Source organism: Panthera pardus, unplaced genomic scaffold (genome assembly GCF_024362965.1).
Source record: "Panthera pardus isolate Hobbes unplaced genomic scaffold, ASM2436296v1 HiC_scaffold_26, whole genome shotgun sequence".
NCBI classification, from domain to species: Eukaryota; Metazoa; Chordata; class Mammalia; order Carnivora; family Felidae; genus Panthera; species Panthera pardus.
In genome coordinates, this window is record NW_026526832.1 from 1,856,442 (window position 1) to 1,883,330 (window position 26,889).

Genomic DNA, 26,889 nt, shown 5'->3' on the forward strand with positions numbered 1-26,889 from the left:
TTGGACTTTTAACATACCACACTAGGTAACTCCCATTCATGGATGCCCTTCTCACCTCACTTGGGCTCTAGATATTCCTTGTTGGGTTCATCTTCTGTGTGTCTATCCTTCTCACCCCACTTGGGCTCTCCCTCCCCGTGCCAGGCTACTACTCCTTACTTTTTCTAGTTCAATCATTCCATGCCAGGCAGCCTATCCTTTGCTCTGCATTCCTACTGCCTTCAGGACTAAAATGTTCAGGAAGAGGAAGGGAAAGAGAAGGAGAAAGAAAAGGGAAAGGAATCTTAATTAGTAGATTTTTGTTTAGCTCTTTGATCCATACAAACAAAAGACCATAAAGTATATATTGAATAGTTTATTATTTACACTCACTTGAAATGCTGTTAATTATAAACTATTTTTTCATATATACATGGATTTGTTTCTGTATTCTCAACAATTTGATATTCCTATTTTGATTCTTTCATTCATTGATGTTATAGTTTAAGAAGAAACATTTTTATCATGTCATATAAGGAGACAGAACTTTTCAAATCTTCTTTTATTCCTGTCAGCAAAGTCTCAGAGTTTTCTTCACATACATTTTGTTGATTTCACATTATGCTCTTTTCTTAGGATTCTGAGATTTTAGGATCCCAGACGGTTTCTTTTTTTCTATTGTATGTTCTAACTGATGCTTGTTAAGGAATAGGAATTCTTTTGATTTTCATTTGATCTTTTATTTCACCACCTTTTTGACACATATTAGCTCTAACAATTTGTCACAAATGCTCTTGGGTGTTAATGTAGTAGATTCCATTCATAGGATTTTAAAATTAACTTTCAGTAACATAAGAATACATTTGCCTTATAAAAACGAGAGAATTACAAATGATGCAAAATCACCTTTGACCAATACCCCCAGTTCTATTGTGCACACCCCCAAACCAGTCACTATAATTATGAGTTTAAGTATATATGTTTCATAGAACATATATGGTGTTATTTGTGTGTATTTTCAAATACTACCAACTGCAACTATCTTTTTCATCCAAAATGTGTTTTGCTAAAATACCCTTATTGGTACATTTAAATATATCTCATTTATTTTCAAATGATTTACAGCATTCTATTAGATGTATCACATTCCATTTATTAATTTTATTTATTCATTTCCCAACTGAAATGCATTTAGATTATTATGAAATTTTCACAACCACAAACAATGCTGAAATGAACAAATTTGTTGATGTCTCCTAGTTCAATATGTGGGTGTTATATTCAAAGGTTCCTAGGAAGTTTAACTTTAAAAAACAAAACAAAACATGAGTATCAGTGTATCTTTACATTCCTAACATTCTAGGTGGTTCAGCGTTCAGTGTGAATGCACAGTCTTTTTAGCCTCTACTTAAATTAACATACGATTTTTCTCTCTTAAACTGTTTTGGTGAATTATAGTAATTTTCTGACATTGAAATATCCTTGTATTTATATGATAATCTAATTAATCCTGGTGATTATTTTCTATAGATACTAACTTTAATTTGTTGATATTTTATATAAGAATTTTCCATCTATGTTCATGAGCCTCATTTATGTATACTTTCCCTTTCTTGTATTCTCTTGGTTCAGATATGATAATAGGTTTTTGCAAATTTTATAAAATGCTTCAGATATTTTTCCATTTTTCCTGAGTTCTGGAACCATGAATATAACATAGGAATTATATGTTCTCTGAAAATTGGTACAACTAAGTTATCCCTAGGGATTGTTTTCCAGATTAATAGTTAACTGTGTAATAAAGGTCCTCTACACCCCCACTTACTTTAAAAATCTGAGATGCCTATTTCTGGGGTAGATATATTTGTATCTTCTGCTTCTATTACAGATTGTCAAAATTTTCCCATAGTTCTGATATTTAGTCTTACCAATGTTCTCAGAGTGATACTAGTTCAAGAGTGTTTATTATCTTTGTGGACTTTATCCTTTATTAATATAAAATCCCTTTCTCTTTTGAAGCTTTTGTTTCCAATTACATTAACATTTCTATATTGTTTTCCTTCTATCACTATTTGATTTGTAAACCTTTTCACTTTATATTTTCAAGCTTTTTGCGTCATTATTGAGTCTGCTTGAGGTGAAGTTATAGCTGGATTTTGTTTTTAATCCAGTGTTTCTTTTAAAAATTAGCCCATTTATATTTATTGTAAATACTGATGTTGGGTTTACTTCTCTCGTCTTATTTTTTCTATTTACTATACTTTCATCTTGCTTCCTTTTCTTTTCTTGTTCTCATTTCTGACTTTTGTTGGACTGGATAAGTTTTCTTTGTTCCATTCCCCCCCTTTTTAATGGTCTGCAGATTACAAACCCAATTTAATTCTTCAGTGTTTATACTTAAATTTAAAAACTTAATGTCATATATTCAGAACATCTATATTAAAAATTAACATCTGGAATTAACCTGTATCTATACTTCTTTGAATACATTTCTGAACTTTTTCTGATTTTCAGTTTTCACACTTGTAAAATTGGGAGTTTGAGTTCTTCACTTAATCTTCATTTAAAGATTAAATGTGATGCCATGTCAAGCACCATCCTTTATTAAGTAAGAGGTCTTCAATTCCTTCATTCACTTCTTTTCATTCAACCAAAAAACTTCAGGTCCAAAAGACACAATCACCTTTCATCTCCTTTGTCCTTCAAAGTCACCTCTTCATATTTCTTGCACCATTATGGCCTTCCTCTAGTCTTTCAATTGCTTTATAAGACTCAGAATATCATCCCACCCTCCCTCTACATAAAAAAAAAATCCCATTCTGCATTGTACTGAATGGACTCTTTTGCTCTAGTTTAATGAACGTCATTTCCCAATGATTCCATGCCTTTCTTCATTTTTCCTTCAAAATGGCGGACTTTAGACGTTCCACGAATAGCACCACGTGCGCCTGCGCCTCCCGCGGCCATTTCGCCCAGCAGCCCAAACTCCAGCCCCCTGCTCCACGAAGCGCCTGCGCAAGAGCCTTCAGAGCACAGTGGCTCCTCCCTCTAGCTGAGTACGCTTGAAACCGCACGTTCCCGTCCCTTCCCTCCCCCGCTGACTCTGCACCGCCCTCACCCCTTTCCTGTGAGATTCTTCCGCCAAGTGGAAAGTCCACCTTCCGTCGACAGCCTACGCAATTGAAGAGCAATCCAATAGGCACCTACGGCCCTGGGGCTTGTCATTCAGTCTTATCAATGCACCACTGCAATTTTTCTCTGGCCCCTAAAGTTGATAAGCGATTTCGCGGGACTTTTTTGCATCCCGTGGGCAACAAATGGAAAGAATGGCTGTGGCGGAGGGATCTCTCGCTTACGCTCTGTGTACTTTAACCTAATGGGGGTCGTCCGGGAGTCGGAAGGGGGAGGGGAGAGGGAGGAGGCAGCCAAGGAATTGTTTTTTTCTCTCGCCCCGCCTGCGCCAGGCCGGCCAATGGCGGCGGGCTGTTTACCCACGAGCCTCGCCCAGCTCCTCGAACTAGGCCAATGAGCGGCGGCAGCGGCTCCGAGGGGGCGGCTCCGAGAGGCTGTGCGTGTCTTGTGAGAGCTCTTGAACCAAGTCAGAGCTAGAGCTGGGCGGCTGGAAACGGCGGCCGCCGCTGGTGACTCAGGGAGGCAGGAGGCGGGGTAAGAGCGCCGCGGCCTCGGCTGAGGGGAGAGGAGGAAGAAAGATGAAGGCGCGGAGCCCGCGGCCCTGCCGCCCCCGCGCCGCGGCGCACGCCGGGACAACGGACGCCCGGGGGTCCGCGGCCGGGGAAAGCGCGGTGTCGGGGCGGGGCGGCGGGGCAAGTGCGGAACCGCGGGCTCGCCCCTCCCGCGGGGCCGCCCGGGGCGGGGACACGGCCGCCCGGGACGGGCTCTTGCTTCGGGCCTTTTCTTCCCCGGGGTGGGGGGGCGAACACTTTACAATCCGCGTAAGCTGCAAATAATTCTCCCCTCACTCTGTCTGCGTTTGGGTTTAAGGTTTTGGAAAAGCGAAACTTGGGAGAATGAGGGTCACGCGGCGCTTGGGCCCGTGTTTGCGGTGGGGGAGGGATCCGGGGGGCGGGGGAGGACGCGGGTGTAGAGACAGGGTGTTGGGGTCTTGCCTGGTACCGGCCGCCGCCGTCTGGGGTCTCGTCTTTTCGAGCGCGGTTAGGCTCCCTCCCTCCGCCCTCGCTTCCCCCGCGTCCTCTCTTCCCGGCCCCCTCCCACCGACAGCCCCCGTTGCATTTTGTTTTTGTATTTTTGCAGGGAGGAGCCCTTCCTGCAGGCGTGGAAACCATGGTGCTCACGCTCGGAGAAAGTTGGCCAGTATTGGTGGGGAAGCGATTCCTCAGTCTGTCCGCCGCCGACGGCAGCGACGGCGGCCACGACAGCTGGGACGTGGAGCGCGTCGCCGAGTGGCCCTGGCTCTCTGGGACCATTCGAGCCGTCTCCCACACCGACGTTACGAAGAAGGATCTGAAGGTAAAACCAGCTCCCGGGCCTCAGCTGTCGGACGTTTCGTAGTTACCTTGGTAACGAGACAGCCAGCGGCCCCACTCCCCTTTTCAGAAAAGGGCGACCAGAAAGTTGGCATCTGATCTGAAGGTGCAGAAGACTAGACCTTGAAAGTCTTTGAAATGGTCGTGTAGAGCCGAGGTGTGTTTGGCCTCCAGTTGCCCGTGTTTAATGACGGCCTTGGGGTTGCTCAGACATGCTTCGTTATTGCCCGCGCGGTGCCCTACTAGGACCGTAGCAGTGTTTCTCCGAAGGGGGAGCATGGTTAATATTGGATTCGTCAGGTAGGTGATGTTAGGAATCATTAGGAATTGAGGGCTAGTGTTTTCGGGTGGATTTTTTGGTCTGCTCCTCTTAATTTCTTCACCCAACTTGTTAAACTTTTAGCCGTGTTGGAAATGAAGTGTGAGTGAAGAGGGAGGAGCTTAGTTCTGTTTGGCATATTAGGGTGGGTGCTTGTCCGTATATGGCGGGTCAGAGTGGAAGTGGGTTCCTGGTCCTCTGATGAGTTTGTAGGTAGGTGTGGGCTATGACCATATATGGAGGGCGGGGGTGGAGCCACCCCTTATTTGGTGTGTTAGAGGAATGGCTTTGAAGCACACTTTGGTGTTCGCGGGGAGGGAGAGAAATGAGAACAAGTGTGGACAGTGACTTTTCATCAGAACGACGCTCAGAATCTTTTTCAGTTAGATCATTTCAAAAAGAGGTGAATTTTGATTATACTCCCTTGTAGAAGTATTGGTGGCAAAGGATTGTCTGGGAACAACCAGTAAAGAAGCCATTCCACCAACAAAGACTCCTTTGTGCAAAAATAACTGGAGAAAGGTCCCTAACAAAGACTCCAAAGTGGTGGCAACTTGAAGGAAGCTTGTTAGAAGAGGAGAGATTTCCACCCTGGGTAGTGGATATGTTTCAGTATCTTCACTTGGTCATCACTGCTTTTTCTTGAGAACGATGTTCAAATTGGGAAGCAAGTTTTAGCATCAGCAGCTGAATACATGTTGATTTCGGACACACCGTTCATTTGAACACTTTAAGGCGACCGTACATGTGCAAGCCAGTTTTAGTCTGCAGAGGGTTGTTGGATGTGTGGTTCTGTATTTTTAAAGCTTCCAGGGTGCCTTGGCTTCATGTTGAAATGGATGACTGTTGAGCACTTAGCCACGTGCCAGGCATCATGCTGAACACTTCATAGCCGTGATCTGATTAATCCTTACAGCAGCTCTGTGGGAGTAGGTACTAATATTGCCCCATTTTACAGACAAAAATATCAGGGCTGGGGAAGATTAAGTCACAAAGGTCACATAGAAATTGGCATAGCCTGTGTTCTAACCCAGGAAGTTTTGACACCTGAGCCCACCCTCTTTACCATTATGTTCCCTGTGCCACCAAAGGACTCCTTCAGACACTGTGGAGTTTGTTTTTTCTCCTCCTTTTCATTACTCCTACCAAACTGGGTGTTGCTGTTTATAGGAAGAAAGTAGAGTGGCACAAGGATGGCCAATCTATTTGTTTTAGGCTAATAACCTTTTTCCATAAAGTGGGCTTTGTGTACCAGATTTCAGTCATAGTTGTTGTGGTTTATTTCACTTGCCAAGTAAAATGTTCTCTAGTGCATTTGTTTTTATCTGATTTGAATGGAAACAAGATTTAAGTCCTTATTTTTTTGGCAGATGATGACAGACTAGGTGTTCCCTTCCCCCACAGGACCCAATTATAGACCTGTTGGATTAAGAAGGCAATCTAGGAGGTCATTTTTATGTGTTCTTTTTAATCTCCCACCTTCCTGCCACCCCAAATCTTTGAGGTGGTGGTAATATCTTCATTTTCAGAATGAGGAAGTAGATTGGGGAAAGGAGTCTTGTCCAGATTTGCATAGTTAGCTACTAAATGATAGAGGGAGGATTTGAATCTAGGTTTGGCTGTGTCTTTTCCATTGCACTAAAGTGCCTCACCTGAGGATAAACAGGGATTTTAATTTCAATCCCTTTAATACAGTTTTAACTATATTTGATTTTTGCTTTACCTGCAGACTTCGTAATTCAGCTTTAATGTAAGGTACAAATTCTGTGATTTTTTTTTGTATCTAGTCATAATTCATCATTATGTTCCTTAATTGAGTAGCAGATGGCTTAAGTTTAAGGGCATATTGTATTAGCAAACACAGAATTTCAGAACACTGGAACCAAATTGTGCTGGGGAAATACAGGCAGGAACTAGTAAGTAGCTATGACCATGCTTACACTTGGGCTTAAGGATCCTGGGTTTGGGGGGGGGGGGTGGAATGGGACTTGGGGCTAAAATGTATATAAATGAATAAGATTCAAGTAGTATGCAACTGTTTTGGCATCGGTAGAAATAAAGTTTGTCTAGACTGATTTGCTGTTAGTTGAGGATGATGATAAAGCCAAGGCTTGTTAACTTTGTTTCACCTAGAGAGAGACTTTATAACAAAGTCACTTGGGTACATTATGTCTAGTTGTTGATTATATAGAGTCAAAGTGAAGACATAACAAGGAGTAAATATTTAGTATGTGGCACCTAATTGAATCCTCACAAATATCCTAGATGGTAAACCACATTTTTTAGTGTTAGAAATTGAGGCTTGAAGAAGTTAAATAACTTGACCAAGTTTGTCTCTAGATCTTAAGCACTAGGCAGTTAATAGAGTGAGATTAAAGCACTTTATTTTGCTATCCTTAGCACTTAGATCGCTTGGCATGTAATATTTGCTGAAATATTTGAATAAATGGAAGGAATCAAAATTATTCTACACTGAAAAGCAGCTTTAGAAATGTACTAATGGAGCAGTGGCATTCTCTTTCTCTGGAATAACAACAAATCTTTATTAGGTGTGGTTATAAGAACCTCTTTTTATACTACTCTTCCTACAGGTGGCTTTGGGTTTGTTCATTATGCATGTTGGGAATGGCCTCCTTCCCCAACTTGTCTGTCTAGGTCTTTTCCTTCCTTTGAAGTTACCTTATCCTTGAGTCTTCTGCTCTTAGGCCTTCGGGATATCCTTAGCAGATGAGTAGTACTTGCCATCTCCGTATACTATTTCCTGCTGTTAAACCTTTTTGGCAGTTGGGTGCTTTGACCAGTGCCTAGCCTTTTCATCCTTACATACAGTTGGAATTTGCATGTTGATAGATTCTGCTGCCAGTCAAACCATGTAAAATGAGAAAGTCCTAACAGTGTAATAAAATCTGTTTATCCCCCATAATTGAGCGCTAGACTGGGATTTTAAACGCTTATTTATTTATTTTTGAGAGAGAACTCCAGCAGGGGAGGAGCAGAGAGAGAAGAAGACACTGAATCTGAAGCAGGCTCCAGGCTCTGAGCTGTCAGTGCAGAGCTGGACACAGGGCTCAAACTCATGAACTGTGAGATCGTGACCTGAGCCGAAGTCAGACGCTTAACCGACTGAACCACCGAGGCGCCCCTAGACTCTGAGATTTTAGACAAGTATTATATTTAGGTGTAAGAAGACCTAATCAGAAGCGTAATGAAATAATTTTCTAATTTGTGGAGTAGTGAAATAAGTGGTATTCTACATTGTAGTGCTGGGCATAGAATAGATATGTCAAAACTTGCCTATAAACCATGCCATTCTGTAAGTACCTACCGTTAACTTAGAAATATTTCACTTGGCCTTTCTGATGGTTTTCTTAATCATATACTCAGGTGATATTAGCTTGATTAGATATAAAGAGATTTTCTGTTGGGGAAAAATTAACTTGAAATAATTAGTTTGAAATAGTCCAGTTTCTGGTCCAGATATTTAATAGACGAATAAGGTACACATTTATAAAATGTCGTAATTAAAAGAAGAGCAAATTTGTTAATGATTTGTAGTGAGTACTGATAGGACTCTTTTTGGCTTTTGGAATCAGATAGCATAAATAACATCTCCTTTGTGGACCAAAAGAACATGGGGGAATAACAGTATAAATGAGAACTAGTTTTATCGATAAGTTTGCAGAAGCTTGGTCAAGTCACTTTAGTTCCCCCCGAATTTGAATTTTTATTGGTGTGTCTTTTTATATAAATTTTTGCTTAGGAGGCTTTGGTGGTAGAAGGTCCCTTATGTAGAGAACCTCAAGCTTCAAGGCACAAATGAAAGGTATATGTGGTTATGAGAAGAAACTTTTGAAAAAATGTTGAAAAGAGCTCACAACTTATTGGTTTCATTATATTTTAAGTCACCTTTTAAACTAAAGTTAATATGAATTTTTGACCATGTAAGCTAACACTCTCACAAAGTAAGTTATTTTTTAAGGAGCTAAACTTAATTTTTTAATTACTCAAAAATTAGGATATAAAGAGGGAGGGGCCCTGTCTAAATTTTGGGTTAAGGTTGATTGTAAGCTTTATAGGTGGTGGTTGGATAAGAATTGTGATGTTGCTTAAGTTTTGGGAAGCCACTGAATATCTTAATCCTTTACTTTTTTTTGTCTTTGTTTCTTAGTTTTTTGCTGAATAGATACTGGATAATCATATTTAAGATCTTTCCACCACTACTAAGTGAACTGATACCTTGATAAATTAAGATTTGAATTCCCATGGAGCTTTTAAGGCTACCTAGTCTCCGTGGCAGATGCTTTACATACATTGTCTTAAAAATCTATATTAAAGTTCAGTGATGGGTAGATGTTAGTACTTTCATTTTGAAGCTAGCAAAACCAGTTTCAAAGAGCTTAGATTTTAGTAGGGGTTCTTAACCTGCCAGGCAGGTTAATTGGTTTTCTTTGAAATACTATGTATCTTATTTTATGCAAGTAAAATCATTCTAAGAAAGCTTCAGCATAGCTGGGATTCAAACCCAGATTTCTCTGGTGCTGTAGTTTATATATGCTCATTCCTCTTACACATTGATGGGAAAACTCTGCCATCTAAAGCTAGTTTGGGTTTGGAGTTGATGTGATGTGGGGCAGAAAGACTATCGAATTTAGGGGAGCTATCAGAGGACCTGGATTCTGGTGGCTGGGGAGGCAGGAAGATGAGCAGTCTCTGAACAGCTCTGTGAAGGACCATTTGATTAGGTATAGTGATGGATGGGGTGGGTAGAACCAAAGAGAGAGTACACACACAGGGCCTTGGCACATAGTAGGTGTTCACACATTTGGATGTATTCTGTGATAACTGCAAGATTAAAAGTCTGCCATGCCAAGAAGATATGCATCTTCTCAGGAGAAGTTGCCTGGGAAGTTAGGGATGTAGATTTTACTGTTGGGGGAGGAGGATAGGATGGATTTTAAATTTCATTGATTTTTAAAGATTGATATTCTAAGGCCATGAAACTGGAGAAGGTTTAGGATTGGGGCTATAGTGGTATACCAGTTGGGAATGTCCTGCCTGCTAAGTGGTTTAGAGTAAACAGAAGGTAAGAGCCCAATTCAGAGAGACATTTATTCATTCAACAAGTATTTGAGTACTGACTGGGGACTGGATGCCAGTGAAATACAACAGTTAAGTAAAAACAGATGCAGACTTTGACATATTAGAATTTATGTCGATCAGTCAGCCACAAGTAAATAATTCAAAGTGTGGGTCAGTGTTAGGAAGGAAAAGTATAGGGCTTTGAGTGCAATGAACAAGGGAACTCTCTTCTGAGGGGTGGAGGAGGCTCTTTGAAGGTAAGGTAAAGCTTCTTGGAGGAAAGGATTTTTTTAATCGGGTTCTGACAGATGAATGGAAGTTAACTAAATTTTTTTTTTTAATTAAAAGTTGAAAAGGGAGATATGATTATCTGTGAACTTATGAACAGAGTTGGCATGTTTATTAACTAGTTCTTTGAAACCAAAAACGAGAGGCTGCTTTAGTAGGAGAGGGGATTTTAAATCAAATTTAAAAAAGTGATTTTTACACCACGTATTGAGGAAGTTTAACTCTGGGGTCAATTTATCAACTATTTGCTTCTGTATTTAGCAAAGTAGTCTTTGACTCCAAACTCCCAGTTTATTCAACTGAAAGGGATATTGAGGATATGCTCTCTACTAGGCCTAGTGTTAAGTCCTGTGAATACCAAAGGGATTGAAAAGCAAGTTGTGGATTATGGTGAATGGGTGGGGGTGCTCATCTTAGGCCCACAAGCAGCGTCAATTTAGAATTACAATGACCTGCAGTAAGTACTTTTTTTAGGGTTTCAAATTTCTTTCTTTTGGTTCTTAAAGTTCTGATGTCTAACATATGTAAAAACTTTCCACAGGGGGGGTTCTTGTTGTATGTATGGGCTTCCTAGAAGTTATTTTGGGGGGCAGAGATTGGCCTCCAAAACCCTTGGCTGCTGCTTCCCAAAGTGATTTGGGAGCCAGAGCTTGATGGTTAGATTAACATGTCAGACTGGTTTATGTGGACTGCGAAGGGAAATAAAAGTGGGAAAGAGGGACAGCAAACACTCAGATATTCAGATTAAAGATTCAAGTAGAATAATGGCATAATTCAAAGTTGGCATTTTTCGTGTTTATTTTGTTAATCAAATCTGATTTTTTTTTTTTTTTTACTTCTGTTTGTCTAGGTGTGCGTAGAGTTTGACGGGGAATCTTGGAGGAAGAGAAGATGGATAGAAGTCTACAGCCTTCTAAGGAGAGCATTTTTAGTAGAACATAACTTGGTTTTGGCTGAACGAAAGTCTCCTGAAATTTCTGAACGAGTTGTTCAGTGGCCTGCAATAGTGAGTAGAACTTGGGCTTATGAGAAGAGGGTATTTAATTGGTTATGTGTGAAACAAGGGAAATGGATATGTAGTGCCTATATTTGGCATCTGGAGAATAATAGTACAGAAACATGACAGTGTAGGGGAGTTAGAAGAGCATCTGGGATCTCCTGTCAGCCCCCCTGCGAGGAATTCTGGAAGTCTAGGCCCTTGACTTTCTCAGCTCTATTTCTTCACTTGAAAAATGGGGATGGTCATATGGGTAATGTCTAGGTCAGAAGTCAGAAATCAGCAGTTGTATATGGACATACAGATCTGTTTGGCTTGACCCTCATAGTGTTTTAAGAAAATTTGAATTAGTTGTCTGCTTATGAAACGGGGAGAGTATACCTTAAAATCTGGCTGTTGCCTGGCTCCTGTAGAGAGTTGCCAGTCTTGGCCTCATGATCCCTAAGGTTCTCTCTGAGTCATAATATTCTTTGGCTCTGAAGGTACTGGTAGTCAGTACCATTTCCATATCATAAGTCTGGTGTAGTTGGAATACGAGAGTGATCACAGGGTCTGGAGAAGACAGTTCAGGTTTTGTGAGACATAGGGCTTAATGGTGGAAGGGTCAGATTTAGACAGTTGGAAAGGCCAGGAAGGTGACTGAAAGGCTGACCAGATTGTGAAGAACCAAGTCTGCTGTGTTAGCAAAGTTAAGATTTTGTCTGTAGGTGAGAACAGCTACTGGAGGTTTTTGAGTAATGTAGGGTTTTGGTTAAAGTTATATTTTGTCTTTGTATTTTTCCACCCCAGCTATTAAGAATTGGCTAAAAACATGGTTCTGTATCCTCAGAAAAATGTATATACACAATTTTTTGCATAAATTTTAGAGAAGCTGTATATCTTTGGGCCCAGACTTCTATGTTAATGAGTCCCAAATGTGTATCTGGTTTAAATGATTGACTTTTGGATAAAAATTGTGTGATATTATGGTTGCATAAATAGTCGTTATTGGGATACTGGCAGTAAATAAAAAAAACTTAATGGTTTTATCTCTTTCTATATGTGTGGAGAATTGCTAGTCCCCATTTTCAGAGTTATGCTGACAGCAGTTGTGATGCCAAAACATTTTCTTTTGTTTTGCTATAGGTGTACAAGTCTCTGTTGGACAAAGCTGGTTTGGGATCCATAACGTCTATTCGCTTTCTGGGAGATCAGCAAAGAGTATTTCTTTCTAAAGACCTCCTGAAGCCTATACAGGTAAAACATAAAAACAATATTAAACTCTAAAGATAGAAATACAGAGTCTTTTAAGACAAGAACTAAAATACTGATGTTGATTGCTCTAATTCGAACAGCTATCTAACAGAAAAGGACCCATCCCAGCAGTTAGTTGTTAGGCATCATCCCTCAGTGTTAGCCATTCGGTTGGTGCTATCCATTTGGTCTTGGAAGGACAGAGAAACTATGGTTGGGGTGTGTGTGTGTGTGTGTGTGTGTGTGTGTGTGTGTGCGTGCGCATGTGCGCATATGTATGAAACACCTAGGTGATACAAAAATAATTTTAAAAAGATTGGTTCTCATTCATATATATATATATATATATACACACACACACACACACACACACACACACACACACACACACACGAGTATATATCCATATATGGCAGTTGTTATTTTATGTATCCTGTATTATTTGGGAAGTTGCCTATCTGCTAAAATATATTTGTAACGTTCAGATCAGTACTTCGGCACTTTCATGGTCATCAGACATTGGCAGGGTGGCAAAAAATTTGAGTTGCCTGACAAATGTTCCCAACTGAGGTTGAATAAAGTGGTGTTCTGCCTTCTTGTTTCATCTCTTATACTGTAACAAGTATCCTTTCTGAGGTCTAATTAGTGCTGAATTTTTATGGTTTTTTTTTTTTTTTTTTGTGGTTTTACTACACCAACTATAGTGCTGAAGTACTGTCTAGTCTTCCTAAGTGCAAGAAGGCTGTGATGTGTCTTAGGGAAGAAATACATTTGTTAGAGAAGTTTTATTCAGCCATGAGTTATAATGCTGTTGGCTGTGATTTCTAAGTTAATAATGCAGTAACGTATATTAAATGTGTTTTCTAGCACGCGCATGTGAGCACCCATACACGCACACACACACATAAAACAAGGTTATATGTAGGTCGGTTGATGAAATTGTGACCCAGAGGCTCAAAGGAACCTAACCTTATCTTTCCACTAGGAGCAGTGGTTCACTATTCACTATTCCAGTGTTTGTGTGGACTTAATAAACATAATTACAATGAATAATGAGAATTGAGAGCACATGCATGTGTGTTCTTTCCAATTAGCTTGCAAAACCCCCACCCTTTTCTTCACAACATTTAGGCTCTTGGGTCTTGCTTATATGTGATTATTTTCCTCATGAAAATGTTCGCAGAGAGGGGGAAAGAACATATAGATTATTTCCAGATTACTACCTTGGGAATAGAGTTGGTCATGTCATATCATTTGTCTTTTAGAGGTCATTTATGAAACTTAATCCCCTTTATCCACATCCATTTGGTGACCTGACTTGTTTCTGTGAACTGTTGTTAAAAGACAGTTTAGGGTCAATGGTCATTGCCATTGATGTGCCTGTGTTGGAAAACCCAAAGCACGGGCTTTCTCACTAACGTCTCATTTCTGTATCCTGAAGGTGAGTGAAAACAAGGTCCACATTCTGAACCTTATTTTACAATGATTAAACAGAACAAAAAAAGGTGCTTTTGCTTAAGTTAATTTCAGATGCAGGTTACCTTCGTGATGTTCAGATAGCCATGTTGATGTTTTATTTGCCTTAAAAGGAAGAATGCCTTGCTCTTAAGGACCAAGGAACATACAGGAGGGGCTTTGGGTATCTTGCTTTACTTAGTGATAGAGTAGTTTTTACTTCTCAGCATTGTTTTCTGGACAGTTGTGTTTTGCATCTTTTGTATATCCAAGCTTTTTAGTCAAAGCAGAACTCATAATTTTGTTTCTTAAGATGGAAAAAGCAAAATCTAGATCAGTAAGTTTTTATTCTCAGGAAGGTGCACCATGGCTATCATTGTGAATATTGCTAGTAATATTAATTGAGGTAGATTATGATGTGTGCTCTTGACTTTTACTGGTGATAATAGTGGCCCAAGCTTAGTGCTTCAGGACATTCTCTTGTAGATGTGGGTAGTTACATCCAGTTGCTACTGTATGAAACTGTGTTGGGAGATGTTATTAGTGCAGTAGAATGTTTGCCCTATATAATACACAGAGAACCTGAAAATCATTTGGCATATATAGAAGTTGGAATTGAAACTTAAGGTCTGTTTTTTGGATTGAATTTGACTTATTTATCTGTGGGTAAGAAGACAAAATACCCAGGTCAGTCATCTGGCACTAAAACTTTCCTGGGCAGAGTAGAATTATTCTACCTTGTTTAAGAGCCATTTGTGACTGTCCCTAGTAATGTGCATTTTATCTCTTAATAAGAATTGGAGCACACATTTACGTTTTGTTTTTTTTTTTTTTTTTGAAATTGCAGCAGCATGAGGGGAAAAAAAAAACAACCGTAAATGGTTCATTCTGATAATTAATGTTGAGCTCTTCTGAAGACCCTAGGTTAAGTCTAATGTTATTTGGCTTAAGAAATGCATTTTTCCAGCATGGCCTCTCTAAAAGACTAGTTTTCCCAGTGGGAGGAATGGATGAACTAATTTTGGCCACTGTGTATCCATTTCAGTGTCAGAAAAGTGTGAAGCCCTGATATTAGAAGAGCTTCTGTGCTGTATAGTTTGTGTTCAGCAGGTTATTTGTATTGACATTTTCTGTATACATTTATCATAACTTAGTGTGCACACAAAGCCAGAAGACTGTGGAATAGCGCCCAAAATGGAGCTGCTGCCAAGAATTGAGTGTTTCAAAACTGGCTTGCTGAAAACTTAATGCTATTCATTCAGATTTTGTCTCTCCCATACCTCCCTTTACCATTTGTAAACAAAAATGCATTTGGAATTTTAGTTGGGTTAAATCAATCTGTGTGGTGATTTGTTAAAAACAATTTCAGCAAATTGACTCTACATATCCGTGTGTTTCTATGTGTGTGTCTTTTGCCCCTGGGAAATCCTTGGATTGACCATCTAGTTTATTATATTTTCCGTAGTCAAAGTTGTGTCATACTTAAAATTATGCTTTGAGCCACTCCTTAGTATTTGTCATGCTCTTAGCTTGGGGTGACTTCACTTTAGTCTCCCTATACCTGTGATCATTTGATGGATTCCTACTATTTGACCTTTTCAGTTCATTGGAGTTGCAGTGGTTTGGTGCCATCAAATGGCTACTGAAAGTACTTAAACATTAAGCTGATTGAAATATCCACTGGAGTTTAACGCTTCTTATTTGTTACCTTAAAATCTTCCATTTTTCAGGATGTAAACAATCTTCGACTTTCCCTTATGGATAATCAGAATGTCAGTAAAGAATTTCAAGCTTTGATTGTGAAACATTTGGATGAAAGCCATCTTTTACAAGGTATATAGATTATCTGTTGATGATAGTTCATGAGTTGACAAATAATTAGTTTGTAAGAAACTACATTTTAGTCCTCATTCATTGAAATTTCTAATTTTTTAGTAATTGCTTGCTTCATGCAACTAGATGATTGAAGGACTTTATATATTCAAAAGCCTCTGAAATTTGGAAAGCTCAGGGCTTATGTGAAAACTAGTAAAGTAGGTATTAAAAAAGCTCAGATGTATTTTGACATGGAATTTGATATGTTTGAAATTTCAGTCTTATAAAATTAATGAAACATGAATGTGGTAGTTCTGATCTTCCCATATACTGTTACTGAGTTTCCTGGTCAATTTTACAGTTTTTTAAGTTCTGTTTAGGCAGTTCTGTTGGGGTTTCTGAATTTGGATCCCCTAAAACTCTGCACAGGAAAGTAAGTTTGGGTTCAGTGAGCTACCTGGATTCTGCTTGGTCTCCTACAAATGGTAGAATAAATATATTGCCACTTTTAGGTAAATTAATAGGAAAGTGGAATAAAAAGTTTAAAATAAAATTAAAAATTTCTCCTAGCTTTTCTGAAATGTCTGTCTTCTCGTGTTTATAGCAGTATCTTTTACTGTTTATTTTTGTCTACTGATTTTTTTAAAGACTTGAGAAAAGATTATCCTGGATATTGGTGTGTTGGGAGATAATGCAGATTGCTCTAAGGATTTTTTTTTTTTCAGGTGACAAAAACTTAGTTGGTTCAGAAGTAAAAATTTATAGCTTGGACCCATCGACTCAGTGGTTTTCTGCAACAATTGTAAACGGAAACCCAGCATCAAAAACTCTGCAAGTCAACTGTGAGGAGGTAAAATAGGATGCTAATTGCATGTAAGATAACCTGACAGAGAAAGATAATTCTAAAAAAGAATTATAATATCTTATAGGAGTTAAATAGTTTTATTATCTTTGTATTAAAAGAGTAGAAAGAGAAATATCATGATTGTTTTTAAAAGAAATTATTTGTAAGAAGCTCTCCTTGTATGTTAACAGAACTAATTTCTGGTATGTTTCTGAGCGTTTTTAAGTTTCCCAGTATCTTTGTTTTATTTATTTTTAAGATTCCAGCACTGAAAATTGTTGATCCATCACTGATTCATGTTGAAGTTGTACATGATAATTTTGGGACATGTGGTAAGATACTGTTTGATTAAAGCCTTTGTTCTCCTTCTGACCTTTCCTCTTTCTCCTTTGCATGTTAAGAGAAACAGGGAAGCCAACTTACTTATTTTTAAATATTTTAGGTAATTCCACAAAAATTGGAGCCGTAAAACGCAAGTCTTCTGAGAATAATGGAAGCCTAGTTTCCAAACAAGCAAAATCTTGCTCTGAGGTAACCTTATGTTTGTCACTTGTGTCAGAGTTTCCTGAACTCTAATGGTGCGTGTCCAGTTTGTTTGGTGGTTATAAAGCTTTCTTCTGTGCTGTTCTACGCTGTGTTGTCTGCTCTTCTTTGCTAGTTCCAGATCTTGGCCATAATTTCTACACTCAAGCAGATGGAGATAATATAAGTTTCTGGTTAACTATTTTTTGTGTAAAACGTGTATTATTTTTTGATATTTGCTGAAAATGCTCAATAGATTTGACAGTTTTCATCCATAAGGAGTGTTTTTGAGGGTAAGCTGAGTTGTGTGTATCAAATTGGAAGAAGGCCTGGCACGAGAGAAGGGGAGGAACCTTAGAATTCTGAGTAGGTGTTGAAATAGGACTCCTCCCTCCTTGGTAATAGGTTTGATTGGTAATTTATGATTGGTTAAACAGACATGCTAGATTTTTAAAGGAAGTGTTGGTTTGCCATGACAAATTTCTGCCCAGAAAAGTATAGGCTTGTATGAATGCCACTGTGAGTTCAAGTACTGGATTTAATTCTATTCTGAAATAGTAAGGATTTAGATCAAGAAACTTAAGCCTGTTTGTCTTTGAGGTGAGTTGAATCCTTAGGACCTATTACAATACACATAACTTTTTTACAGCTTAGGTAAAAGCTCACACAGCTGTGTATCCAAATGCACTCATGTTACAGGGACAAAAACACCTTTGTGATGCTCTGCTCCAGGCTGGAGCTTAGATTTTGAAAATGGACCAAGTTGGTATTAAGATTGTTGGCAGCACTTTAGAGGGAACTTTGGGGTCTGCAGGAGTAAGGCAAGTAAGGCATGGTAGTGGGCCAGAGTCAGTTAATGCATCCAGGGTTCTGTATCGGGGCCCAGTGGACTACAACAACAAGTAGAACCAAAGCAAGTGCTGTGCTACACAAAAAAAATTTAAGAATCTGCGTGGCTAGGATGATTGCCTTTCCTGAGTCTTAAGCCTGTGAACAGGCAATAGGAACTTTGACACTTGACCAAAAACTTTGTAAACCAAGGTATATAATATTGTCTTCCTTCCAAGTGTGTAGGCCTGACTTTAGGTTGTCCAGGAAACAATGAAGAGGTAATTATTGGAAATTAGTATTACTACTTTCATTTTTGCTTTTAAGTTTACAAGGGGGAAGTAATGTAGTAGGGAGTGATTATTGTATTTTAGAGTTAAGCTCACAGAGGATATTGTCGAGTAATCCACAGTATCAGCAGCTGAGAGAGAAACAGAGTAGAACCTGTGAGGTTATTAGCAGTCTTGGGTCCCAGAGGTAATAAAGGCCAGTTTGGAGAAGTTGATTGGGTGTAGCCTGACATGGAGAATACATCAGTATAAATAGTTGGTGAGATGAAAAGGAGAACCACATGATGTTGTGTTGAGGAGAGGCCAGAGAATAGGAAATGGCATCCTGACAGATCATTGAAGAATCAGCCTGGGGTGCAGGCAGAGGACTGGGGTCAGTAGGGAACTCCTGTGGAAGAAGGTGCCACAGGAGTGGCACATGTTCCTTACCACATGTCCCAACCTGATAAATGTCAGGTTTATCAGTGATGGGACAGATAGGTGAGCAAGTAGATGTATAGCCTTCAAGGAGACACCTGTAAAATGTGGTAACATATATGTCTATAAGTGATCCTGTCTGCCTGACTCCTGTTCAAGGGCAGGAAGCATGTCTTTTTGATCTCTGATAGCATTTTGTCCAGCTCAGTAGGTTTGTGTGCTGCTGAACTGATTGTTGGGCACAGTACAGGCTATTTTTGAAAAAAGCCTGAACGTTGGCTAGGAGATAAGTTCCCATAACCTATTTGAGCTTAATTTCTGCATCTAAATTGAGAAACTAAATTTGATGTTTTAAAAATGTCTGTTTCAGCTCTTAAACTTTGTACTAGTCAAATTCTCATTTTAAAGGAAATTGGGATGATAGATTTGGCTGGAGATGGGTATTGGCTTTTTATTATTTTTATTGTAACACTTTTTCTCCTTTATACTGCATTTATTTGTCAAATGAAGATTCTCACATTAAAAAAAAAGTTGTTTAAAAATATTTAGTTAGCCCAGAAAAACGCTAAAGAAGTGTCACTTATTCACATTTTGGAATACCTGTCCTTCTACTGTTTTTTGTTTTTCATTTTTTCCTGTATAATCATGGAGGCCTTAAAACAAAACAAAACAAACTAAAAACCATAGCGTTTTGTAGCCTCCTTGATTCCTTTCCAGTGTGTTGGGAATATTTTTCCGTATGTGTAAATATTCTTTTTTGTTCTGGGTGGTTCTTGTAATCAGGCAAATTTTGGAAACAGTGGCTGGAGCTAGATTTTAAGAGAGCTAGAGAGGTATAGGAAGAAGTGAGGAAAGAAAGAGTTCACTTAAATGTGGGAGTGAAAGGTGAGTATAGTAACATACTTGGCACACATCTCACCGTGTTTGCACTTTCCAGATGTGTTGGACTGGCACAGAGTTTACTTTTAGGGTGGTCTTTGGAAAACAGGAGTTTGGGATTAGGTAGACGAGACTCTGGATTGCATTGGTGAATACTTTTGGACAGAATAAACCTGTTTGCCAGTAACAGCTGGCTCCTTGAAGGTCTTCTCTGCCTAGCAGACTATTCCTCAGAGTTAGGACATTGCTTGGTTAATTGAGAGAGTCTGCTGAATAGTGTGAGCCAGCAGTGTCCTTTTTAGAATACCATCATACACTCAATTATATTATCTCCGTCTGCTGGCAGGGAGGAACTATTGCCATGACTGGTATAGAAGACCTTCAGGGAAAACTCTTCAGGTAAGAAGAAACCTTGACCCTTGTCAAGTCAGAGGCCAGTGCAGTGATGTGCACGTGAAGATGGGTTTTGAAATTGGAGCCCTATCCCTGTTGAGCGTATTTCAGTTTCTAAAAGGAAAAGCTTCCTAAGTTATGTATTTGTTATACATGGTGACTGCCCTGAGAAAATTTTCGTCTTTCTGCTTTCAGTCAGCTAATCTGTGTGCCAGGCATCATGGTGAAGGACAGCCCTGTAAAATAGGCGTCATTATTCTCATTTACAGTTGAGGAAACTGAACTCGGAGAGGTTAAATAATGTGCTAGGAAGTGTCAGAGACCAGATTCAGACCAAGGTCTGCCACCAAAGCCCAGTACCCTTAGGCACTGTGCTGGTGTTGCCATTCCTCTCCAAATCTTTTCCTTGGTATGGTGAGTCACCACTGTAAAACAGCAGATTCCTGCTTCATTCCCTCTGTCCTTCCATCCGTCTTTCCAACAGATATTTACTGAATACTAAATATCTGCTAGACATTGGTGAGTATTACTGTCAGTCATAGGACTGACCTAGCTGTTTTGAAATATTAAGTCCTAACGGCATCATTCATTCATGCATTCCACCAGTCTTATTTGAGCATCTGCTGTGTGCCTTGTTTTATAAGGTTTAACAGTGGACACAAGATCAGGGTCTGCCTGTAGGTGTGTATGATTCCTTGTGAGGAGACTGACAATAAAAAAGTATCTTAAATAAAGGAACTTTGACAGTGCAGTGTCCTAAAGCAATGGCGGGTACAAACAAACATAGAAATATGATGAAGCATAGTGGGATGCTTTTTGGGGCACTGCTTTGGAAAGAGTAATCAGAGGTTCTGAGGAGGTGACAGTAGAACAGATTTGAGAGTGAAGGGATGGAACCAGTCAGCCACATGAAAACTATGCAGAGGGAATGAATGGCAAGTAAGAAGGTGCAGGCAAGAAAGAGTTTAGACCGGAAATGAAGCCAATGTATTTGGAACACTGTGAACAAGTAGAATGAGAGGATCGGGAAGGTTGGTAGAGACCAGACCACACAGAACTCTTCCAGGCAATGGAGTGCCATGATCTGATTGCTTTATATGTTACAGATTGGTCTGTGGTAGGATACATTTTGGGTAGGAGGCAGACCATTTGGACAAACGTGGAGGGAAGTCAGGCCAGTTAGAAGACCCATTGTAATCCCATGTGGGGGGAAAATGGTGGTAGTGGTGGAATGTAAAGAAATTGGTTAGATTCTGTAAATATTTTGGAAATAGAGGCAGGATTTACTGGTCCATTGATTGGATTTAGGAAATGAGATGGAGGGTTTTTGTTTTTGTTTTTGTTTTACTTAAGCAGCTCAATGGCTATTGTACAGAATAAAAGTTTATGCAATCTAAATTTCTTCAGTGTGTTACTCTAGGTTTGCAATCAAAATTGCTCTCAAGAAAGTAGTTTAAAAAAAGGTATGTATTAGCATATCAACTCTAAACATAATTCAGAACAAGGAAGGCGGTATGAGGGAAGATCCTTGGTAAAAGTGAGCCTCAAGTAAGCATTTTGAAATGACTTGGCAATTAAACTTTGGGAGGGTAATCGTTTTATAGGCGATTACTAGAGAATTACGAAACTGAGTCAAAAAGGACTTTCAGGACTTCTCTAACTTCCTCAGCTTAATGATTAGGAAACTGAGGCTCAGAGAACCGAAGTTGACCATCCCAAGAATATTCTTAGAATAGCCAAAGCCTCCCCACCTCCAAAGAAATTTTTCTGGGGAACACTAAGTTAATACTTAACCAAAATTGAGTTGACTGAAGTAGTATAATATACGAGCAGATAATTTTATATTTTCATATAGTTTGAAACTGTGCCAAAACTTTGACAGTGATTCAGTAGATTTTTATTTTTCAGATATTTCTGTTTAGCATATATTAGACAGTTTTTTCGAGGCTGCCAGAGTTAAATGTCTGAGAAAGATTCATGAGTAGACTGAATGTAAATCAATATATTCAGAATGGTGAAGTTTTAAAAACTAAGGGAGGTTGTACCTCAAATTTTAGAAGCTAATCTCTAGAAGATGAAGAAACTTTGAAGATTCCTGCGGTTTAGATTTGGTGGTAAGATAAACGTAGAAGTCATTGTGGAAGGGGAAGGGCACAGGACTTAAAGTTTAAAGCCCATGCAAAGAGGCTGGTGATCAAGCGGAATAATTTCCTCTGGTTTCGTTGAAGACTGGTCACGGGGAGTTGAGTTTAATCCCTTCCTTTTTCCCTGGTGGGAAGTTGACGTGTGTGGATAGTAGAAACTGGAAAGAAGAGGGTCCATTATTATATTTTTGTGAAGATAAAACTTCTTGAAAAGAGAAGGTGTCCCAACTTTGTCCCACAGGCTTGTCACGACTTGATATTTTTTGCAGCTTACGGTTGCCTTTGTGACTTGAAGAGCCACATAAGAGCAAGAACCATGTTCTCAACTTTATTGCGTTGTAGAGGCTTACCCTGGTACCCAGTAGGCACCACTGCCTACAGGAGTCCTAGTGGTCTGGTCCCCTGCCAGCCTGTGCAGTAAGTGCACTTCACATGCGAAACTGAGTGCATGTGAAGCTGCCACCGTTTAAAGACTGTCACTTGAAAGCTCACTTTTGTGCATCACATTTTTAAAGTAATTGCCACATGGCTGCATTTTCCTGACATAATGATTCAGAGGTCTGTAAAAGATCAGCCGGTGATCTTTTATAGGAAGACTCTAGCTTTATGAAAAGCTGGGATGATTTAACAGCCTTCAGATACAAGTCCTTAATTTTGTGACTTTTCAGTTGTTTTACTGTTTTGTGCTTTTTGTTTGGAAATGGTGTTGTGCTTGTTTAGTATTAAACCAGGCAAATAAATGTGAATCTTGCTAGGACTTCACAATTCTCCAACTAGTTACTTTCCTTTTAATATCTGTTGGTTTGCTATCTTTTTAGGCCTCTCCTAGTATGTGTCCTGTACAGTCTGTGCCCACAACGGTTTTTAAGGAGATCCTGCTTGGCTGTACGGCAGCAACCCCACCTAGTAAGGACCCGAGGCAGCAGAGCACTCCTCAGGCTGCCAACTCGCCACCCAATCTTGGAGCAAAAATTCCTCAAGGGTAAGTAGGGATATTTGTTAAAGATGTTTAGTCATAGTAGGAGAAAAATGATTTCAGCCGTAGTCGCTGTGTCTGAGCTTAACCATTGCTCTGGTGGCAAGACTTAACCTGCATTCCGTGGTTCATAGGGTGTTAGTACAGCTACGTTCGGCATCATGACCTGCCATTCCTCACATCTCAGGTTATCCACAGAGGTTTTTCATTAGAGTTTTCAAATCGGTCAGGTGCCTTTTTGGAGGTGAAAAGGGAAATAGGCATATAGAACAATGTGGAAAACGTTTTTAAAAAGTGAAGATGTGAGGAAAGGGCAACTTTCTTCACTTGATGCAGTGAGAACGGTCAGTTGAAATACTGTAGACAGTTGCAGAATAAACGTCTGCTGTGACGAAAAGGGAGCGGAGTGGTTGTATGTGGAAGACTGAGGTCAGTGGGAGTGTGCAGAACACGGAGACATGGTGATAAGAGAGTAGTTCTTACTAGTCCAGACCTCAAGTATAGGCGGCGGCAGATAAAATATTAAGTCATAGAAATGAGGATGCGGTAGCTGTAGGAGGAATAGGTAACTAGTTTATAGGTGAAAAAAATGAATAAGAAATGTAAAGTGTAATCAGAGAGTTGAAGTGGCTACAAGGTTACAGAGAGAAGAGTTTTAAAGGAAAACTCTTAGAAGGGGTGGCGGCCTGTGCAGGCAGCTGATAAAGACCTAAGATACAGGTCAGAGAGACAACGATGTAGAAAGGTGGGTTTGGAAGACTGTTGCAATAAGGTTGAAGACTGGTTGAGCACATTGCTTCCTTGGGAGGAAAGTGGGCTGCCTGGGATGAGCTTGGAAGGTGGCCACAGAGCAGTCAGATGGAAGGAGGAACAGTCTTTGGGTAGAAAAAGGGAACAGTAAGAAGTTTGGTGCTACCCAAGCAAAATGTCTCATGTGAGTACTTAAATGAAGAAGTTCTTGGGGCACCTGGCTGGCTCAGTCAGTAGTGCCTGTGGCTCTTGATCTCAGGATCGTGAGTTCAATCCCCACGTTGGGCGTAAAGCTTACTTAAAGAAAAGAAAATCTTCTCAAGGAGGAAATCCTGTGTTAGAGACAGAGAAAAAAAAGTATAATAGGAAAAAAAGGAAAAAGTATAATAGGAAAAAAAAGGAAAAGGAAAAAAAGGAAAAAGTATAATAGGAAAAAAAAACTTTATGTTTTGCTGGGGAAAAAACTTTAAGATGAATTTCAGAGAAACAAAAGTTCTTTAAGGATGCTTCCTATTAAGGTAGGGGATAGGAGAAATACCCCATCATTTTGTGAGCAAGCACGTAATTAGTTGAATTTTCAGTTGCTTTGGGTCTTGATCACTAACCAAACAGGAATGGAATTATCCAGTGTCAGAGTCAGTGACATGTTTTTTGTAGCTGGACTGGGTTTTGTGCTGCTGGTGGTTTTGGTTGCATGAGCTACTGTGTGCTTTAAGGGAAAGCTGTTTCGTTATACTGTGATAAATAGAACTAACCTGAAATAGTTAGAGATTTATGAGCATATATAGATAGGATTTAGGATTGTATTTTTCTAAGTGTTTAGGATATTTTTGCAGAGCCATTGACTGATTATCTTTAACTCCAGCTCACAGAAACCTATCCTTCATTCTCTAAAATAAGCAGTTTGTTTTCTCTCTCAATAGTGGTTGCCTTAAGGTACCAAACAATTGTTTTTGGGCAGTAGAGGAGTGATAAAAGAGACCTAGATGCTAGTTTTTTGTATTCTCTTTTTCAGATGTCATAAACAGATTTTACCAGAAGAACTTTCTTCCTGTCTAAATACAAAGCCTGAAATACTGAGAACAAAACCAGATGTTGTCTGCAAAGTAGGATTGCTGTCTTCAAAGTTCTCTCAGATTGGAACTGGAGACTTAAAACCCCTTAGTGAACCAAAAGGTAGCTGTACCCAGCTGAAGACTAGCACTGATCAGGAAAACCAGTCGGAATCGGTTTCTCAATCATCGACTGGCCTTCCTAAGGAGTGCTCACCTACAAAGCCTTCTTCTACGGCAGAATTAGAAATTGCCAGTACTCCTGAACTGCAGAAGCACCTAGAATATACGCCTTCCACATCTGATGTCCTTTCAGATAAGCCAGAGGAGAAAGCAGGTGTCAATAGTAATAGCTTTAATAGTTGTGTGGAAAAAAAGATAGAATCTTCAACTTTAGGATGCCGGTCACAGAATTTGAAGGAATCTTCAGTAAAAATAGATAATGAAAGCTGTTGTACAAGAAACAACAGTAAAATCCAGAATGGTGAGTGTTTCTACAAGTCTTTATTGGTAGAAGCTGAGAGATGGTAGTGGGTACATATATGTCTCCTTACTTTATGAGAAGATAATATGAAAGTGACTATAGCAAAAGTTCACATAATTGGGAAAGTTAAAGGAGAAAAGTAGCATCCTAAAATCTTCTTAGAAATGATTACTATGAATATTTTAGTGTACCTGGTTCCATGTGTATTAGAAGTACAGATAAACTATAACACAAATGGGTTTATACCAACAATTTTATCCTGTGAATTAGTGTAAGTGTCTATCAACCTTTCAGAGGCTGTACGGATTCCATTATATATGCATTTATTAGAGGACTTAACTGGTTCCTACTAGATGGGTAATTAGGCGGTTCCCAATTTCTGGTTGTAAGAAAATAATTTTGAAACACAACCCAAAGTAATCTGATGATTATTTTATCTTAAGCTTATCACTGATTTTTTGGTAGCATCCAGATGGAGTGTTAGAGATGATCGACACTTTATGCTCATGCAGGTAATTCAGATCTGCAATGTATTTTTAAAGACAGAATTTATACTAGCACCTCTAGAAAAGGGACTTTTGGTTAAAGATTTTAAGGACAGGGCTATAACACCGGGCAGTCTCCTTGCCTAAGGGGAAATCCTGCTGCACCTACAATTTAAAACTATGTGCTAGCATACCTTATTTTTTATTATTATTTTTTTTTGTACTTTGCTTTATTGCACTTTGCAGATACTGCAGTTTTAACTTATTGAAGGTTTGTGGCAACGCTTTGTCAAGAAATCTGTTGGCACCATTTTCCCAACAATATTTGCTCACTTCTAGTCTATATGTCACGTTTTGGTAATTCTTGTGGTATTTCCGACTTTTTCATTATTACCATATTTGTTATGATTGTGATGAGTAATCTTTATGTTGCTGTTGTAATTGTTTGGGGGCACCTCAAACTGCACCCATATGAGATGGCGAACTTAGTTGACAGCATGTTGCGTTTGTTCTGACTGCTCCACCAGCCAACCATTTCCTCATCTCTCTTCCTCTCTTCAGGCCTGCATATTCTTTGAGACACAAAATTAGTGAAATGAGGCCCAATAATAACCCTACAGCGGCCTCTTCAGTGTTAAAGGGAAAGGAAGAGTCACACGTCTCTCACTTAAATCAAAAGCTAGAAATGGTTAGGCTTAGTGAGGAAGGCACGCTCAAAGCCAAGATAAAGCTAGGCCTGTTGTGCCAGACAGGCAAGCTGCGGAATGCAAAGTAAAAATTCTTGAAGGCGATGAAAAGTACTACTACAGTGAACACAAATGATAAGAAAGTAAAACAACCTTATTGCTGACTTGGAGACTGTTTTAGTGGTCTGGATGGAAGAGCAAACCAACCACAACATTCCTTTAAGTCCAGAGCAAGGTCATTATTCTCTTCAATTCTCTGAAGGCTAAGAGGTGTGAGGAAGCTGCAGAAAAGTTTGAAGCTATCATAGGTTGGTTTGTGGGGCTTAAGGAAAGAAGTCATTTCCATAACATAAAAGTGCAAAAGGAAGCAGCAAATGCTGATGTAGAAGCTGCAGCAAGTTAGCCAAAAAATCTAGCTAAGATAATTAATGAAGGTGGCTAGACTAAACAGATTGGAAGAAGATGCCAT

At 39.4% G+C, this 26,889-nt stretch overlaps 1 protein-coding gene across 2 annotated transcripts in view; it reads left to right on the plus strand.

Annotated features, from left to right (window-relative positions):
• Positions 1–3,514: 3,514 nt before the first annotated feature.
• The window catches only part of KDM3A (lysine demethylase 3A), a 52,970-nt gene continuing 29,595 nt past the window's right edge, over positions 3,515–26,889 (plus strand). For both annotated transcript variants that reach the window (XM_019444010.2, XM_019444032.2), the window contains exons 1-10: positions 3,515–3,645; positions 4,252–4,467; positions 11,021–11,176; positions 12,293–12,403; positions 15,586–15,688; positions 16,396–16,520; positions 16,774–16,846; positions 16,957–17,045; positions 22,806–22,969; positions 24,729–25,249. In XM_019444010.2, the coding sequence (XP_019299555.1) occupies positions 4,282–4,467; positions 11,021–11,176; positions 12,293–12,403; positions 15,586–15,688; positions 16,396–16,520; positions 16,774–16,846; positions 16,957–17,045; positions 22,806–22,969; positions 24,729–25,249 (1,528 nt within the window). In that variant the 5' untranslated portion in view covers positions 3,515–3,645; positions 4,252–4,281. The remainder of the gene's footprint in view (positions 3,646–4,251; positions 4,468–11,020; positions 11,177–12,292; positions 12,404–15,585; positions 15,689–16,395; positions 16,521–16,773; positions 16,847–16,956; positions 17,046–22,805; positions 22,970–24,728; positions 25,250–26,889) is intronic.